Source organism: Rhinolophus sinicus, linkage group LG03 (assembly GCF_036562045.2).
Source record: "Rhinolophus sinicus isolate RSC01 linkage group LG03, ASM3656204v1, whole genome shotgun sequence".
Lineage (NCBI taxonomy): Eukaryota > Metazoa > Chordata > Mammalia > Chiroptera > Rhinolophidae > Rhinolophus > Rhinolophus sinicus.
In genome coordinates, this window is record NC_133753.1 from 7,247,621 (window position 1) to 7,266,115 (window position 18,495).

General features: G+C 44.6%; 1 protein-coding gene across 7 annotated transcripts in view; it reads right to left on the reverse strand.

The window, feature by feature from the left end:
• The window catches only part of VRK1 (VRK serine/threonine kinase 1), a 110,658-nt gene that overhangs the window by 62,926 nt on the left and 29,237 nt on the right, over positions 1-18,495 (reverse strand). Inside the window, exons 1-3 of one of the 7 annotated variants that reach the window (XM_074326964.1) lie at positions 7,985-8,084; positions 2,171-2,278; positions 1,120-1,271 (exon numbers count right to left, since the gene is read on the reverse strand). The exons of 1 other annotated variant lie outside the window; for it this stretch is intronic. In XM_074326964.1, the coding sequence (XP_074183065.1) occupies position 1,120 (1 nt within the window). In that variant the 5' untranslated portion in view covers positions 1,121-1,271; positions 2,171-2,278; positions 7,985-8,084. Of the gene's footprint in view, positions 1-1,027; positions 1,047-1,119; positions 1,272-2,170; positions 2,279-7,984; positions 8,139-18,495 lie in introns of those variants that run through there. 5 more of the 7 variants (XM_019750664.2, XM_019750663.2, XM_019750662.2 and 2 more) reach the window with 5 other exon arrangements.

Here is an 18,495-nt window from a genome sequence, read left to right on the forward strand (position 1 = left end):
GTGCCTGCTCACATGTTGGTCAAACTGTCACTAGGGCATAGGTGCCAAGCAATGATAGTTTTAAATGGGCAGCTTGCATAGCACTGTAAAGAGCTTGCTCTTCTGCAGAAAAAAAATGTTTCTGTGATAATACTGAAGGGTTGCAATCACAAGAGAAATATGGTTGGTCAATCTCAACATTTCAGTGAAAAATGATCTAGACTATTAGAAAGAATCAGACTAAGGAAATTAAATCAAACAGAAAAGGTACTTTGAAGACAAATAAGTGGTTGCACCACAGCTTTTCACACTGCCAATCTTTAATTAATACACATCGTGGTAATCTGTTACGCAGTAAAATCCTTTGCTCAACAAGTCATCATTGATGATTTTTTTTTAATGGGATGATATTCTTTTCCATGTTCTAAATTAAAAAGTAGAAATGTACTGATATTTAGTATTTTGTCATTAAATCACTTCTATTTGTTGAGTGGTTATTTTTTAAATGACAGAAGTCTAATCTATATCCAAGATAATCATTTACTTCTGCACAAAAGAAAGCAGAAACCAAATAATAGTCCCACAGAGGAATAGGGGAAAAAAGTATAATTTGTTCAGGGGAAGAAATCAAGAAATGAAGTGGGCGCTAGACAAACAGAAACTGAGTACTTTCGGTCACAGTAAGTTCGAACTCGACAGCTGTCCCATCCCCGACAATAATGTCCCTAAACTACGTCTAGGTTCCCATTCTACCTTTAAAGATGTTTTGAACCAAAGGCATTAAGTATCTGATGTCCTGACTGCCTGGAAATGCCCCCCTAGATTAGAGCTGCAGTTGGAGCCATTTGTCCCTCCTCAGTCCTCGGCGGTTTTGAAGACCAGCTGGTCATCATCATTCTCCGTACAGTTCTTCACACACAAGCATCAGGACAGACTGATTAAATAACCCGAGTCTCCTCTGTGCCATGATAAATAAAAGGGATTCCATTAACTTTTCCTCATTAGACCGACTTATCAAGTCTCTGTTTTTATCATTTCAGTTGCTCACCTCTTGGACCCTTTTTAGGCCTGATGAGAAATGTCACCCACACCAACAACGAGCCAATAGCAAGCAGTCTTCTTCCTACATGTTCAACTTACTAAAAGTAGCATTAATATGAAGGAGTCCAAAAGTCCAGCAGAGTTCTCAGCATCCATCACTGAAGACAGTGGCCACAAGTTTGAAATCTGCCATTATTCTTCTAGGAAATACTAGGGACTTAGTATTCTCAAGTGACACTTTTTTTATCTTTCTGGAAAACATACATAACATGAAGTGGTAAGTCAAGGGTCATGGTTATGTAACCAATGAAACTGATTATAACTGTCTAACCAGTGGTTTTCTATACTCGTGAAACTATCCTTCCTTTACTTCCCTCTTCCCCTTCACTTGCATGACTCCCCAAAATAGTCAGTTCTCACTCGTTTTCTCTAGGACCTATCTTTGCTCATGCTATACTCTAAAATGTTTTCTGACTTCCTCTCAATCTATACATACTTTTTTCAAGACTCAAGCCATGTCATACCTTCATAAATCTCCATTAATTTTCACACTTAACTGCTTGCTCATTTCCTATCTTCATTTTGGTATGCAGTTTACAGTGTATGACCAACTGATTTTTTTTTCCTGAAAATCCAGTTTACTTTCCATGTTGTGGACAAATCCAGTCAGTGTGATTAGTTTTTCTGCACGTGTAGTAAATTATCAAAATAAGTTTTCCCACGACTCTTTTCCATCAACTGTGAAAAAGCTGGTCTGACAACACACCCAAATAAAGCTCTTGAAAATCACCTCTTAAAATTTGAAAGAAAACGTGGCAAGTCTTTCCTGTAATATTTACTGAACTACAAATGGCTAAAGAGCAATTTATGTTTTAAAAGTTGACTAGTACAACACCAACTGATTTTTTAAAACGGTACAAAAAATAATTCAATGGAACAAAGGTAATTATTTTCAGCAGACAGTTTTGGAACAGCCGGACAAAGCACATACAAGTATCATACAAGGACTATGGGCAAAAGGAAAAGAAGACAAAGAACCAAGACCTAAACCTCATATCCTATGTAAAAATTAACCCAAAACAGATCATAGCTCTAAACGTAAGATATAAAATTATAAAACACTTAGAAGAAAACAGAACATTTTCCTTACCTAGGGTTAGGCAAAGAGTTCTGAGACACGCATGACACCAAAAGCAAGATCCATATATCAATAAGTTGGACCTCATCAAAATCAAAAACTTTTGTGCTGCAAAGGACACTGTAAGAGAATGAAAGACAAACCACAGACGAAGAGAACACATTTACAAATCATACATCTGGCAAAGGACTTGTATTCAGAATATATAAAGGGACACCCTAAACTCAACAAAGAGAAAACAATCCAATTACAAAATAGGCAAAATTTGAACAGACAAGTCAGCAAGTAAGATATTTATGGCAAATAAGCCATGAAAAGATGTACAACATCATTAGCCATTGGGGAAATGCAAATTAAAGCCATGATGAGATACCACTATACACCTGAATGGCTAACATAAAAGTACCGCCAACACCAAATGCTGACAAAGACTCGGGGAAACTCTTCTATACGGTGATGATAGGATTGTAAAACAGTATGGCAACACTGGGAAAGTCTGGCAGTTTCTTCAATAAGTTAAACATACACTTACCCTATGACCCAACAGCTGCACTCCTGGGCATTTATCCTAGAAAACTGATGACTTACACTCACACTAAAACCCACACGTGAGTATTCACAGCAGCTTTATTTTTAATGGCCAAAAACTAGAAACCACCCACAGGTCCTTCAATGGGTGAGGGGTTAAATAAAATGTGGCAGAGGCATCAATGGACAAGCACAGCAGAATTATCAAAACTAGGAAACAGACACTGATGTAGCATCAGTAATTAAACTTCTTACTTGAATTTCAGTTTTCACATTCTTTTTGTTTGTATGTAGGTAACTTCCATGGCATTTTTTATCATGTGTAAAAACTCACGTAACCATCACAACTTCAGGATACAGAACTGTTCTATGACCCCGAAGAAACTCCCTCATGCTACCCCTTTAGTTACACCCCACCCCAGCCCTAACCCTGGCAAAAACTAACTGGCTCTCCATTTCTGTCATTTTGTCATTTTGAGAATGCTATAGAAATGCAATGATGCAATCACACAACCTTTCGCAATTGGTGTTTTTTTCACTTAGTACTACCGTGTTTCCCCTAAAATTAGACCTACCCTGAAAACAAGCCCCAGTTAAGATCGTCAGCCAGACGGAAGCATTTAGTACATTATGACGATGTTCCAGAAGATGACATGACTGTATTTGAATAAATGTAGATTGTTGTACATGAAAAAAATAAGACATCCCCTGAAAATATGCCCTAATTGTGTCTTTTGGAGCAAAAATTAGTATGAGACTCAGTCTTATTTTCGGGGAAATACGGTATAAGACCTGGTCTTACTTTGGGGGGGGGGGACGGGACAGTACATCCTTGAGCTCCATCCAAACTGTTGTAGGTGCCAGTAGTTTGTTCCTTTTTGTTATGAGTGGTGTTTCCTTACACGGCTAGTCCACATCTTACTTAACCATTCACCACTGAAGGACACGTGCTTGTGTCTGGTTTCTGGCTACTATAAACAAAGCCCCATGAGCATCATGCACAGGTCTTAGTGTGAACACAAGTTTTTACTCCTCTAGGATAAATGCCCAGGAGTACAATTGCTGGGTCATAAGTTAAATGTATGTGTAACTTTCTAAGAAACTGCCAAACTAATTCCCAGAGGGGCCGTACCACTTGACATTCCTACCAGCAACATGACAGGTAATGTAAATTTGAAAGTCACAATTTCTAAAATATTTTCTAAAATCCTGAAAAAAACAGTAACATTAAAACTTAAATGTTATCACCTGACCTTAGCTTTTTAAAAATAAAATTTTTAGATGTTTTTCCTGATTCCCAAATAATTATTTTTTCACTTCTAACAAAAAATTTATGATATAATCTGTAATGTTGAGTTTCTGTTGCCATATTATATAGTAAACTGCAAAAATTGAAAAAAAGCAACACCCCTAATAGAAACAAGTTTGTTTCTATGTCTTTCAGACACAGTCTATGAAGACTAAAGGTTTAACAGCACTTTCTAACACTTAATGTTGTGAAATGGGATCACAATGGAATTATTACAGGAGTGGCATTAAACAATGACATTTTGTTCAGCTGCTACTTGGTAAAGCAATTTGAGAAAAGCAATTAACCTGAAATATAGCTGTAGTTATCTTAGATCTCTAACTTCATAACTTCATTTTAAATTTTAGGTATAAATGACAATTAGATAACAGTCTCTTTTGGGTTCTTGAAACTAAGAGCCAGGTCTAGAGCAGACATACCTGCCCCACATGCAAACAGCAGCAAGACTGCCAGTTTGCAAAGAGAAAATGAAATAAATGCATAAGAAGAAACTACAAAGTCCCCAAAAGAGTCAGATGGTGCTGCCCTCGTTCGTAATGACTTTCAGTCCTCAAAATTTTAGTCCCTTGTGGGACCAACCATATTGTTCCAGGTATTGAGCTCCACAAGACAAATGTGTCCTTCTAATAAAGTATGCTATTTGCTTAGAAGTATATGACAGAACATTCCCAAATCTCAAAGTAATAACCTTGCAATTTAATTATATCACTTCCATCTAGTATATCTTCTCACTTAATGTACGTGGCTTACTGATAAACACATTAGTGTGTGTTCAATATTCATCCTAAATATTTGCCAGGGTGAGCAGTATCTCTCTTAATTTTCAAATCCGAGAGTAGTGGTTCCCACCCTATAGGCCAAGACCCAGGGACAAATAGGAGTTACCGCAAGGAATCATCAAAATCCATGTGATCCGTGCACCTACTTGAAGACTAAACAAATAATATGACTCACAAGGCATGTTTCCCAGCTGACAAAGTTGAAGCTGTGGCTAATAAAATTCTTAATAATTTGACTGAAGAGTATTACTAAAAGTAGTTTCCTGTCAGGATTTATTGGTGAATGTTAAAATCTAACTCCTATTAGGGGAGAAGGGCACACCTCACATCTCTCTAGGCTCTCTAGAGAGCTTTTCCTTTTTAAAGGATTGCCCATACATCATCCAGAACAAGAACAACAGAATGTGCTCGCATTTGAGTGCAAAGATTTAAGACAACATTGGGAGAGACGAAGCGCGTGAAATTGCTTCAAAACAGTCACCTCAGAATGCTAGGTACTTAGATATCATTCAGGAGCCAAGGGCACAGCCCTATAATGGCAAGTGGGTACATATTCACAGGGACCAAATAGCTACACGGAGTACAAACACAGCTTGGTTACACCATCTGGCTACGGGCTGTCAGGACTCTATCACCTTTCTAAATTAATCTTACATTCTTATTAAAAATTCCATATTTGCTATATTTTATCAACAACAGTGTACTTTTTCAAGTCTGTCCTATACATTTGTTGACTTCTTGTGTACTGGATGCTAGAGAACTAAAGTCAAAAAGAATGACCTCTATTTAAAACAAAGAAAACTTGCTTCACCAGAACACTACAATAGCAAGAATAGACTGTCCCTAACAGCTCCTGACATATAGCAGTCATGTGATATCTGGTAAATGAGTCCATTTCTGCTCATTCTGAAAAAAACCTCAGCAAGCATGTAAAATATCCCACCGGTCTGACAAATATTCTCCAGTCCTATTCAGTTACCAATCCATTCTCAAAACCCATCAAGACCAATTTTAATGAAAGCCTCACCCCCACACACAAAGAGGCAGAATTTAATTCCCATTAGGTTCATGGCTGCTATATACAGATATCAGCATTTGCCCATTTGTACAAATTCAGGAGTCACCCTTCATTTGATACAAGGTAAACTGTAAAGCTGTGCTTCATGTTCAGTAAATTTTATTTTTCAAATCAAAATTCTATTCAAAGTACATTATACCTTAGTAGGGATGGCTTTAAGAAAAAAATATAGTTGTCAAAACAATCTTGTTTTTTCTTTTCTAGACATCTGGGACATTCATTTATATATTCATTATTATTTCGCATTAGTTCTCAAAAATAGCTGGCCTATTTAAGAAATTTAATTTTAGCGTGTCAGCATTTTGAATGCATTACTGTTACTTTTAAAATATACACTTGCATCCTGGAATAAAACTTAGCATAAGCTTTGCCTGTAACCATTTCCTGGGGAACCTACTGACTTACTATGTGCCAGGTTCTATCCTTGACACATTATTCCCTTGTATCATTTGTTTAACAAATATCGTCTCATAAGTTTTACAGCACTTAACATAAGAAGCCATTACACTATCAACTTGATACTATTTGTCCTAGATACTAGTACTAAATTGATAGGAATGCTTAATACAAGTTTACTGTTATTAAAGTTGTTCTACTGTATTAACACAGAACCTGATCAGCAATGTTGAAATGCAGAGCAGACCGTCTGTGGTAACTTCAGCAGCGAGAGCTCGTATTGACTCCTTAAGTTACATGCGCTTCTCTGGGTAGCAGATGAACATAACCTTATCTACCCAGAAACTTAATTCCAATTACTACGTGCCATTTTGAACAACACAAGTATAATCTGGATGAAATGATTACATAAAGAACACTTCCTTCCCTCTGAAATTACTTGAAAATTGATTAAATTCTCCCCCAAAGTATCAAGCTCAGCACGTCATAAAAAGTAAGGTGTCTATTCTGAACCCTTAACAACAAACACTGCTCTACATTTTTCTTTTGCAAATTTCATACTCAACAGACGGGCAATTCCAATTTAAAAAAAAAAAAAAGAAGAAAACGAAAGACGTTCTTCAACAGTTCCCTAAAAGCACCACCCTCCCAACAGCAAAACTGGTATTCCCAAGTTGTTCCCAAAAAGGAGATGGGGAGGGAAAGAGCCTCCACAGAGAAAGACAAAAATGGGTGACTTGATAGAAAAGTTAGAAAAACGGATGGCCTCAAAAGGCACTTGTCCCCTTTCCCTCTTTCTCTCAACACACCGACTCGGTTGCTGTTTGTCGCATTTAACTCAATTACCCAAAAGTTTTCAGACCAAAGCCAAACACTATTCCTTGCCCTTAAATACAGCTGTATCCTGGGTGGTGAACACACAATGGGGTTTATAGATGATGTATTACAGAATTGTACACCTGAAATCTATGTAATTTTACTAACAACTGTCACCCCGATAATTTTTTTTAAAAAATGCAGCTGTGTCAGGAAAGGGTGTCCCCTGTCATCTAAGGAGACGGGAGCAGCAGAGCAGGAACTGGGGGAGGCACACGCCAAACCCCGCGTAAAACTGCGCACGGAGCCCTGCCGCCCACAGCAGACCCGTCAGCGCCAGCTCGCAGCGGCCGCACCGGGACGGGACCGGGACGTCAAGGGGCGGTGCTGGAAGCTGTCCTCAGGGGACGGGCTCCTTCTCCTCCCAGGTCTCAAGGCAAACGCCACCTCCTCCGGGACGCCCGACCTCACCCCCACCGCCCTGGCCCACAATCGCCTGCCCTTGTTTTAAGGAAGCTTTTCAGTGTTTGAAAAGTATCCTATTTGCTTCTATTCTGTTTCCCCCTCCACAATGGCAGCTCCATGCCACCGGAGGGACCTTCGTCGGTCCAGGCTGGCACAGACCCCACCTCAGCCCTGGCCCTGACCCACCAGGATGCCGTGCAAGGCTGGCCGCGCCACGACGCCGTCCGGGACGTGGAACTAAGCCTGGGGCCGGCCCGGCCCTCGCAGGCAGCCCGGGGCCACAGGGGGGCCTGAGAGAGACGAGGATGGAGGGAAGGCCCGCACCGCCCGCAGTCCCCGGTGCCACCCGAGGTCACGGCCGCCCGGCCTCTCGGCCTCTCCAGCCCACCGCCGCCCCCTGCGCGGCCCCCGCTCGGCGCCCGAACGCGCGGACCGCGCCACTCGCAGACCCCTACCCCGAGCCGCAGACCCGTCGCCTTCTCCTCAGTACGAACTTCCCGCCGCTTTCTCCAACTCGCAACTCCAAAGCAGCGCAGTCTCCGTCCCACCCCGCAGTATGAGGCCTCCCCATTGGCTCGGGGACCAGCGGGAGAGGCGGGGCGAGAGGGAACGCCGCGGAAATCGGGCCCGGCTGCCGCCCCAGGAATGCCGGGAGCCGTGGGCCGGCACGCCCGCTGCATGCTGGGAAATGAAGTCTTATGCACGAAGTAGCCTCCCAGTCCTTCTGGCCCCGTGGGCTTCTGAGAAATGTGGTTCAAAGCTTTTGATTCAGCGCTTCTTCTGCTCAGGTGCTGTACCCCTCAATGCCATACGAACCGAAATAGTTCCTGCCAATGTTCACAGTGGCTGGATTTAGTAAACCAGTGTGTTGACAACGGGTTGGGTGTAAAAGAAGTCCTAGGTTCCCATTGGCTGAATGTCTCCTCTGTCTACGTGAACTTGTGTTTCCCCACCTTCTGGTCCACCACCCTGGAATGCTTCTCCCACAACAGCTTGGTTCAGTATTCTGTGTCTTGGCTCTGGAAGCAAACAGCCCCCGGCTAAAATTTTAGCTCTTCCACTTTGTAGCTTTGTGACCTAAGTGCTTTAACCCCTGTGAGTCTCAGTTTCCTGTTTCTACAGGATTAAATGAGATAATCTACAGAGAGTACTTTGTACATAGTACTAGGTGCTCAATAAGTAGTAGATAATATTAATATTATTCAGACCACCCTTTGCCATGTGCCTAAGCCTACCTGTCTTTCAAAGCCTATTTCAATGTCCACCTAACCTTCTTAGTATTTCATCTGTAATTCTCTTATGCCACAGTTCGCTTTCTACTTACAATCAGTTGTCTAAGCCTCCAACACCTATGAGACTGTGAGCTTAATGTGGACGGGGACACTGTTCTAGGTCAAAAATCACCAAAGCTATAGGCAGAGGGAGATTTACAATGAAGCTAATAAAACAAAAGCTTCAGAGCCTCATTTGCACAGACAGGTCCCTCCTAAAGCCCTGGGAAGGGCCTTAACAATGTTTTACATTGTTTTTTGGTTTTTTTATTTACCTTGTAAGATTTTTTTGTATAATTTTCTTAAAGCGGACATCCAAAATAGTGTGAGCTTTAGTCCCCAGAAAACCTGGAGTTACTCTGTCCATTGGACAGTGCAATATTGCACAGGATGACTTACATTTGCCCCTCCAGATACCCTCACCTGCCCCAGATACTTCTCCAGCCTACCATCGGCCCTAGGAGGCTGAGCTGTACAAACCACTTCAACATTCCTATGCCCCTGGCTTCTGTTGGATTTAGCCAGTGGAGGACCCCACAGAGTACTGGAAGGAAAGGCAAAGTTGCTGGGTTCTTGTTGTCAAGGTCACCTCCAGTGACTGTTTTCCTTAGCGGAAGTCCACTGCTCCCTGGCTCTCCCCCCCAACTTGTGGTAACAACTTCCTCCCTTTGTGCCTCAGATCTGCAGATGAAAACGCCGGGGTCTGCTGCTGAACCACAAGTTCCTGCTCCATTCCCATGGTTTCCACCCCCACACCTTTGCTCGTAGTCTCACTGTACAGAAACCCTTCTCAAATGATCCTATTTCAAGTGTATCATCTGCTTCCTATAGAGACCCTGACAGAAACCCATGAACAAGGTGAGCACTCGATGAGCATTTGTCGGCAAAGAGGCCTTAAGATTCACACATCTTCTGGGTGTGGGATTCCCCAGCAAGACTCGGTGGCCAGAATCCACTGAGAGAGACATTCTACACACAGACGCATGCACACACATGCACAGCCACACATACGCTAAGAAGACTTGGACCAGAGCTTATCTGTCACACTGCGACCATGTTCCCCTAACTTCACCACACACGTGCAGAAGGACTACCTCTGCTCTCACGCTGGGTTTGCAATTGGCTGGCCTTAGAGCACAGTTACGTCAGCAACAGTGCGTGGAGTGTTCCAAGGTGAGAATGGAATGTGTTTATTCTGGAGCCCTTGGCTCCCTCACCCTCCGTTGAATGGCTTACTGTGAAACACCACTCAAATGCAGCTATGTTCCAAGGCAGTTGCCAACACTCCCAATATCATCCACACATGATGAAATGTCCTACCAGTGCAGAGCGTGGCAGGACACCAGTCCAAGCTGCCATCACGGAGACAGCATGTCTGAAAGGCTGTAGGTAGGGATACAACTCTGGGACATAGGAGAAGGCCCTCGGTGAATTCTGATGAGTTGATAGCTTGGTATCAAGGTCAGGGTTGTGCAGAAGATCCACCGGTGAGGACTTGCTGTGGCTGGGCTGTATATCTTAAGAATTGAACTAGGGAGGACAAAGTCATGAATATAGTCCTGCCATATATTCAAAAATATCGCTACAGTCCAAGCAGATGCTTCCTGAGCACCTACAGTGAGCCAGGGATTGGGCTAAACTCTGGGGACTCTGGGATTCTGGTTTACCTAATGCTCAAGGGGGCCCTACTATGTGTTAGGCCCTGTGCTGTTTCACATATGTTATCTCAGTTCTTAAAGAGGAAAAAAGAAATCTCAAAGAGTTTAAATGATACCAGGCCCCCTGAATCTACCTTCTAAATGTGTTTTTACAGCCCCTTTATGCACAACCTCAGTACATGAGGAAATTTCATATGAGGAAATAATTTCAGTGCTGTGATAGAGATTTGTAAATGCTGTCATAATCAGGTAATGAGATCTCTGGCTGACAGATCATCGTGGATCAAGCAGGGTGACCCACGAGTGGGTTCAACCCAATGAATAAAAATTTCCAGCTGCCTAGCAAGGACAGACCAGCTAAAAATCTATATACGTGGGATCTGTATTGATTTGCCAGATATTCAGGCCCCAGAGTGCCCTTTTTAATTTCCAGGAGCCCCTCCAACCCTGGCAACCCTGGCACAGAAAGGTCACAATAGTACAGGACAGTTTGGAATAGGATGGGGGAGGTTGGTATAGGCTATACCATGGCAGAAACCAGTCTGTAATGTTCCGACATGATAGCCACTAGCAAGAAACACCGCCCTGGCAGGCTTCCCAGCAGACGCTGGCTCGACGCATGCATCAGTGTACCAGTCCATGTCTTTGCTCTTTTCATCTGTAGAATGGGAACGTGCTGGCCCAACCAGTTCTCTGCCTCCCCGGGCTGATGGGAGGTAGACAAGGTAATGTGTGAGAAGAACTTTGATCTACCTGGAACAAAGTTGCTAGGGTGGCATTACTCAGTGCGGGCCACCTAACAACAACCCGAGGAAATATTACCTCCTGGGAGGAGGGAAAAGGGAGAGGGATGAGAGCAGAATGTGTTCTGGGGCCTTCTGAGGACCCTGCTCCTGATTTCTACTCCATCCCCTTTTCATGCCTCAATGGATCCCAGGTGCCCACTTGTGTCCACTTTTAGGAAGGACGTTTGAGCATCTACCATATGCTACTCACAGTGTCCCTAACAGACTTATAATCCTGTGACAGAGACAGACATATCCACAAATTCTAGTAACTATGATTTTTGTGAGCACTTACTTTGTGCTGAGAAAACCATGTAACCCTGAGAGGTAGGTAATATGACTCCCAGTGTCCAGATGAGGAGACAGAGCCCCAGAAAAATGAACTGATTTGCTCAAGGTCACACTGCTAGTGACCCACAGAGCTGACTCCGTACCCATCCGGGTATCAGTCACAGCTGCTGACACTGGAAAAAGTAACGAGATAAGAGCCTCCGGGTGGCACAGACTGGCCGGTGCGGAGGCAGGAAGAAGAGCAAGTTGTTCTGCCAGGCTCGTCAGACAAGGTAACCCTGACTCACTCACTCTGCTGAATGACTCTTGTGACTCCCACAGTAATAGCGATGGCTTCTTTTGGATTTAATGACAGCCATTAATGATCATAGATTATTCTGAGGTCCGAAGTAGATGCACATTTAAAAGTCTTGGGAAATTGTTTCCTCCTCCTCCTCTTCTTCATCCCGATAATGATGACGACATTGATGATGGTGATGATGCTGAGGGTGATGACAGTTTCCATTTATTAAGTTTTAAGCATTTTCCAGGAATTGTGCTAATAATTTACAAATAACATTTGAAGAAATCTTCACAATAACACTTGAACTTTTATATTATCCCCTTCCTCACTGCAGAGATAAGGAAACTGGAACTCAGAGAAGGTAAGTATCCGGCTCATGGTCACACAGCCAGTGAAGTGATTCCATTGGGCTTTAAGCCAAGGTTTTGATTGACTCGGAAGACCAAACGTTTAACCACTCTCCGTGCAGTGCACCAACCATTCATCATTTCATGTGTTTTTATCTCCTGAGCTGTTTTTTCAAGATGCCACAGTTATTTGTCTTCCCCAAGTTTTGAGAGATTGATGGCACAGAAAATTTTAATCTGTGCACCTCCAAGAATGACTGAATTGTTTCACAGTGTGCTGGTGAAACTCTCTGAGCTCAGGATGATTATGAGCTGTCTGTGGAGGGATTGCTCTCTGCCCACTTGTCCAGAGACGTGGCAGATACGGTCTACTGATATTCAGCGCACATTTCTACCCCTTTCTACTCTCCCTTCCTACTGCAGAGGCCACCTAGCTAACCCCACGTTTCCCAGACACCCTAGCACTTAGGGCTCGATGCAAATGAGGTTCCAGCAGTTAGATTCCTCAAGAAAGATGTGCAGGGCCAAGTGAGGTGTCGACACAGTCTTAGAGCCTTGGGATTTTTTTGCAGCAGTGTCAGAAGGCAACTGTGTTGGTGGCAGTCACAGCTTCCTGCTCCCTGGGTGGCAGGGACAGTGGGAGTTTATGGAGTAAAGAATTTAACCTTGCCCCAGACAGCAGAGCTCTGGCCTTTGTCCTCAGCTTCTGGGAGGTGATCTCTAAGATCTTGGAATGTCACACCTAATAGGAGCATCTTTGCCCAGGAGCCTTGGGTCACCAATAGGATTTAGGGTGGGGGCTGTTTATGACAGAAGAAAACTGCAATTCATGGTGGGTGCTTTGGGTCACACAGCGTCAGCCAACCTCTGGCGGAACTAGAGGCTGAGATCAGGCAATTAGCTATCAATCATACCCTTGTGATGATGGAGCCCCAATAAGCAAACTCTGCACACTGATGCTTAGGTCCTGGGTTGGCAACACTCCACACGTATTGTCACACGTTGCTACTGGGCAAGTATGCTCTTGTAACTCCACAGGGAGCGGATAACTGAAGCTCCACATTGGGAACCCTTCTGGCCTCTGCTTCTGCTCTTAGCCGGTTTCAACCGGTATCCTTTCCCCACAATAAACCACACCGATGTGTGTAACACTTTCAGTGAATTCTGTGAGCCCTTTTTCGTGAATTATCAAAACTGAGGGTGGTTTGGGGACCCGCCCCGCCCCCCAAACGTGCAATTGGTGTCAGAAGTGAGGATGGTGGACTATGTTCCCTCAACTGCACAGCCAGCAAACACTCTCAGTGTCCCTAGACTAAATGCTCTAGTCCTCTAGTCGTAATGGCATTCTCCTTCTTCTCCTTTTTGATTGTGGCCGAGCTCATGGCTTCCCAGCAGGGCAGTTCTGCCACCAGCCCTTCAGCAATTTTATGAGTACTTACCTGTCTGTATTAAAGTCCTTTGTGCTTAAAATACCTAGAATGGTTACTGTGTGCTGGGTTAAACTAACTAATACAAAAGAGGAGCTGGCCCTGATAAATGACATATCTTATCGATTCTAACACGCAAGCTGTCATGTGGGAGACCCTGCTCACTGCGCCATTTGTCGTGCAGGGTGGCCTGCCGGGTCTCAGTCCCGCTCCCCACATAAGAACACAGGATATGGTGAGGCCAAAAAGGAACACCCACGGAGCCACAGGTAGGGGAGTCATACCACTATATTCTCGCTGGCGGCATCCACCTCTCTGCAATCTGCTCTTGCTAGCTCAGCCACCATCCTCTTGCTAGCCCCCCTTTTCCTGTTAGCGTGGCCACAGCAGTTATATTAGTGACCAATGGCTCACTGGTTACAGCTGATGGCCAACTAGCCACAGCTGATGACCATCCAATCACAGCTGATGGCCATTTACTACCCGAGTGAGCACCTTTCCACGTGAGGCCGAGAGCCTGGAAACTGCACTCCTGGCTCTGTCCCCACACAAGTGTTTCACATTTTAATGTCTCTGAAATTCAGATATGTCTTGCAATCAATGCCAGTTGTAATTAGCAGTGATTTTATTTTTTCTTTATTAGTCACACAAACAATAGTGGGATATCTTACAATGGCTGGAATCTTAGATTTGATTAAACTCTAGGACACCTGGTTCTTGCTTCATTAGAACGTCTCTCCAGGTCACCTCCCCTCTTCATTCCACTTCCTACATGTCACAGTGGATCTGACACTCCCAAACTCCCAAGGGCCTGGACCTTTCCTCTTTTCTCCCACTCCACGCGTTTTGAAAGTGAGGAAAAACATCCTTAGAGAAAGAGAAGTAGTGTGGTGATAAGATAGGGGCATGTGTTTTGTGAAGGAGACACACCTGAGTCTGGAACCTCCCTGTGCTCTTTAACTGCTGTGGAATCTTTCAGAAATTATTAACCTCACTGAGACTCCCTCCTTATCTGTATATGCTAGTATGTGTTGGGATTAAATGGGACAGCATGTGAAAAGTTCTTGGTCCTTAACAGGCACTCAAGAAAGGTCATTTCCTCCTCCATCTGCTCATCTCTGTCTTATTTTCCTCCTTCTGAGCATCGAGAGGTCCACCTCTCACGCTGCTCCATCTCCAGAAGCCAAGCTTTGAGCAGCTGTTATCACTTATTGTCAGTGGTTAGCCACAGTTTCAGGTCAAATAGACATACATGTTCACAGCTGCCAAGTTGCAAAGGAGGAAAGGAAGGACAGCTTTTTCCAAAAACAAAAGCAAATTGTTGCTTTTATTTTTGCAACCATCCAACTCTTGTTATGTTTTGATTTCAGGGCTGCTCCAAGATTCTGGGACAAAAGGCACTATATATAAGCATTATTATGAGACTCAAAGGGGCTGTGAGCAAAACAAAACCCTTTTCTCACAAGAGAATTGAAGAGACTTGTTGCCAAATATAGTCACTGCCTGGAAAATACATTTTCCTTTTTTTCCACACATCACCACCATCACCACCACCTTGCTTTAAACCCATAGCCACCAATTAATCCAATGGAAAATATTTTTAAATTGACATATTTTAGCAGTTAGCTTGTGCCAGGCATGGTCCTAAGCACTTTATATCTAGCATCTCATTTGGTTTTCCCAGCAAGTCTGTGAAGTAGGTACATGTTTACCCTACCTTATGGGGGAGGGAATTGAGTCTCAGAGAACTTAGGCCACTAGCCCCAAGTCATAAGCTAATAAGTGGTGGAGCCAGGATTTGAACTCAGCTGTACTGTGTCAGTGATTACGCTCTGCTTTATATCAAAGGGGATACGGGAAAACAATGAAAAGTGGCACATGGCCCCTGATATTCAGAAGTCTGGGATCTGATCACTGAGGTTAAGTGTCAAGCTCAAGTGTGGGAGAAATCTTAGTGAGCAATAAGGACATCCCAGCAGCTTCCCTCAGAGGAGGAATGCCATGGGGAGGATGCAAACCAGAGAGCAAGATGGCAAATCTTAGCTTTTGAATTTTAAAATACACCTTTGAAACTCAAGGCAGAAGCCATATGATTCAGAGAAGGTTTTTTGAGTTTCAAAAGCTTGAGCTTTTGAGTATTGAAGGTCAAGGTCATCGAGGAAAAGCCAGAGCATAGCCAAAGTTTCAGCAGATCGCTGTCTAAACCAAGACTGAGAGTGGGGGAAGGGGAGATGTCATGCAGGGTGGCCTGCGGGGGCTCAGCTCCCGCTCCCCACGTAAGAACGCAGGACGTCGTGAGGCCAAAATGGAACACCCACGGAGCCATAGATAGGGGAGTCATACCACTACAGTCTCGCTGGCAGCTGGGTTGGAGACACAGGAAGCAGGAGCCACACTATCCACAACCTGCCGTCCACTTCTCTCTGCCAACCCACCTCACTTGCTAGCTGCAATCCGCCGTGCTAACTGCAATCCGCGCTTGCTAGCTCAGCCCCCATCTTCTTGCTAGCCCCCATTTGCTGCTAGTGTAGCCACAGCAGTTATATTAGTGGCCAATGGCTCACTGGTTACAGCTGACGGCCAACTAGCCACAGCTGATGGCCATGCAATCACAGTTGATGGCCATTTACTACCTGACCCAGCACCTTTCCACGTGAGGCCGAGAGCCTGGAAACTGCTCTCTGGGATTCTGTCCCCACACAGCGTATGGGATCTCACCTAGTCTCCCAGGCTCTGGGCTGCTTGCTCGGTTTCCACAGTGTTATGGGCTGAATTGTGTTCCCCACCGTCCCCCGCAAGTTCAAAGTTGCTATGTTGAGGTCCTAACCCCCAGTACCTCAGAATGTGACTATATTACAGACAGGGTCTTTCCAGAGGAGAGCAAGTTTCAGTGAGGCTGTTCGGTGGGCCTTAACCCCGTCTGACTGGTGTCCTCCTAAGAAGAGGAAGCCAGGACACAGACACACACCAGAGGGAAGACCCTGTGAAGATTCAGGGAGAAGATGGCCATTGACAAGCCAAAGAGAGAGGCCTCAGAAGAAACCAAGCTTGCCAACACTTTGATCCTGGACTTTCAGAAAAAATGAATTTCGGCTGTTGACGCCCCCCAGTCTGTGGTTGTCGTGCGGGAGACCCTGCTCGCTGCGCCATTTGTCGTGCGGGGAGGCCTGCAGGGTCTCTGGTCCCGCTCCCCACATAACGCAGGATATGGTGAAGCCAAAAAGGAACACCCACGGAGCCATAGGTAGGGGAGTCATACCACTACGGTCTCACTGGAGGCTGGGTTCACTGGACATGCGACCTGCTGTCCGTTTTGTCTGCAACCCACCGACGACTCTCTTTCACTCTCCTTCTCTCTCCTCCGTAGCCGCAGCAGTTATATTGGCGGCTAATTGGCTAACTGGCTACAGCTGACGGCCAATCAGCCACAGCTGATGGCCATCTACTACCCGAGCCAGCACTCCTCCACGTGAGGCCGAGAGCCTGTAAACTACTTTCTGGGGCTCTGTCCCCACAGTGGTATTTTGTCACGGCACCCCCAGCAATCGAATACACGATGACCAGAACTTAGCGCCCCAGAGCTGCGTGGCTCTCATGTCAGCCACCCCCACACCCAGAGTCTGCCCCCACCCCCTCCTGCGCAGCTTAGCGCTCTGTCTCCACCCACGTCTAGGACACACCAACATTTTGCAGCCGTCTGGCTGTGTACCAGGCCAGGAGCCCTTTCTTTTTCTGTCCCTCCGTTCAGAGAACAACTCCTGTGAGGCGAAAGGTAACCGCAGGGAGAGATGTTGGTGCAACTGTGCTTTAAAATGTTTACTAGATGGACAGAATCCCTAGAAAACAGCAAAGGGGACAGGAATGAAACTATGTGACACTTCTGTGATCAGAGGCCTTGGGAGGATGCGGACTCATTTCACCCTCACGATGAAGCCTGAGAGGCAGGCATGATTATCACTGCCCAGCAGGTAAGAACCAGGATCTCTACCTGTGGTCGTGGCTCCTCAGTGACAGAATGGAGCTTCCTACCCGGGGCTCCAAAGCCATCGCAATGCCACACTGCCTACTAAAACTAGATACGTTGACATTTTTTCCCTCTTTTTCTGCATCGGTGTCTCTGGCTAACACCTTGAGAAAGAATGACTAATCAGCAAGTTATAAATTATACTCAAGTCAAGCAAACAAGCCAAGAGTTTTGCCTCTCACAGGTGTGGCTTGATGGCAGACCATTAGTGACCATTATTACAAAAAAACAAACAAAAAGTAAAACCCAGGCTACAATTCACCAGTATGTGTGAATTTCTCAGGATTTACATTTCACACCAGGGAGCTGAGCTCAGCCAATATTTTCATAAGCCAGCACCTGTGATAGAGGCATAAAGCATGATTTACTGAAGTAACATTTATCCTTGGAAATTAGAATATAAACCAAAGGCTAATTTGTGAACTTGCTCATTCTTTCTACTTACTGTCACTGGTCTTAGCACAGAGATAAGGCCACAGGTGTTTCAACATGAGTCGAGCAGCTTTAAGAGGATTCAGGACACATCGCCTGGTCCTTCAATGCAAAGGTTTACTGAGCACCTACTTTGCCCTAGGTGCTGTGCTGTTTTCAGGGAGGAGAGAAGATTGCTGTCCCTAAGAGGACACATTCTCCTGGGACAGATGGACCCACAGTGACAGATACAGGATGGGGATAGTTGCATTATGGGAGGGGATTCATGTTTCCACCCTCAAGTTTCCCTTGGAAAATTCCATTCCACACCCCAGGAGAGCCCTTCTCCCATTCCTCCCCAATAAGAAGTGACTTGTCAGATTGGTAAGACTGGAATAAAGAACTCAGCATGTGGCTGAGTGTCTGTCTGTCTGTCTGTCTCTTTCTCTCTCTCTCTGATCTGCCTACC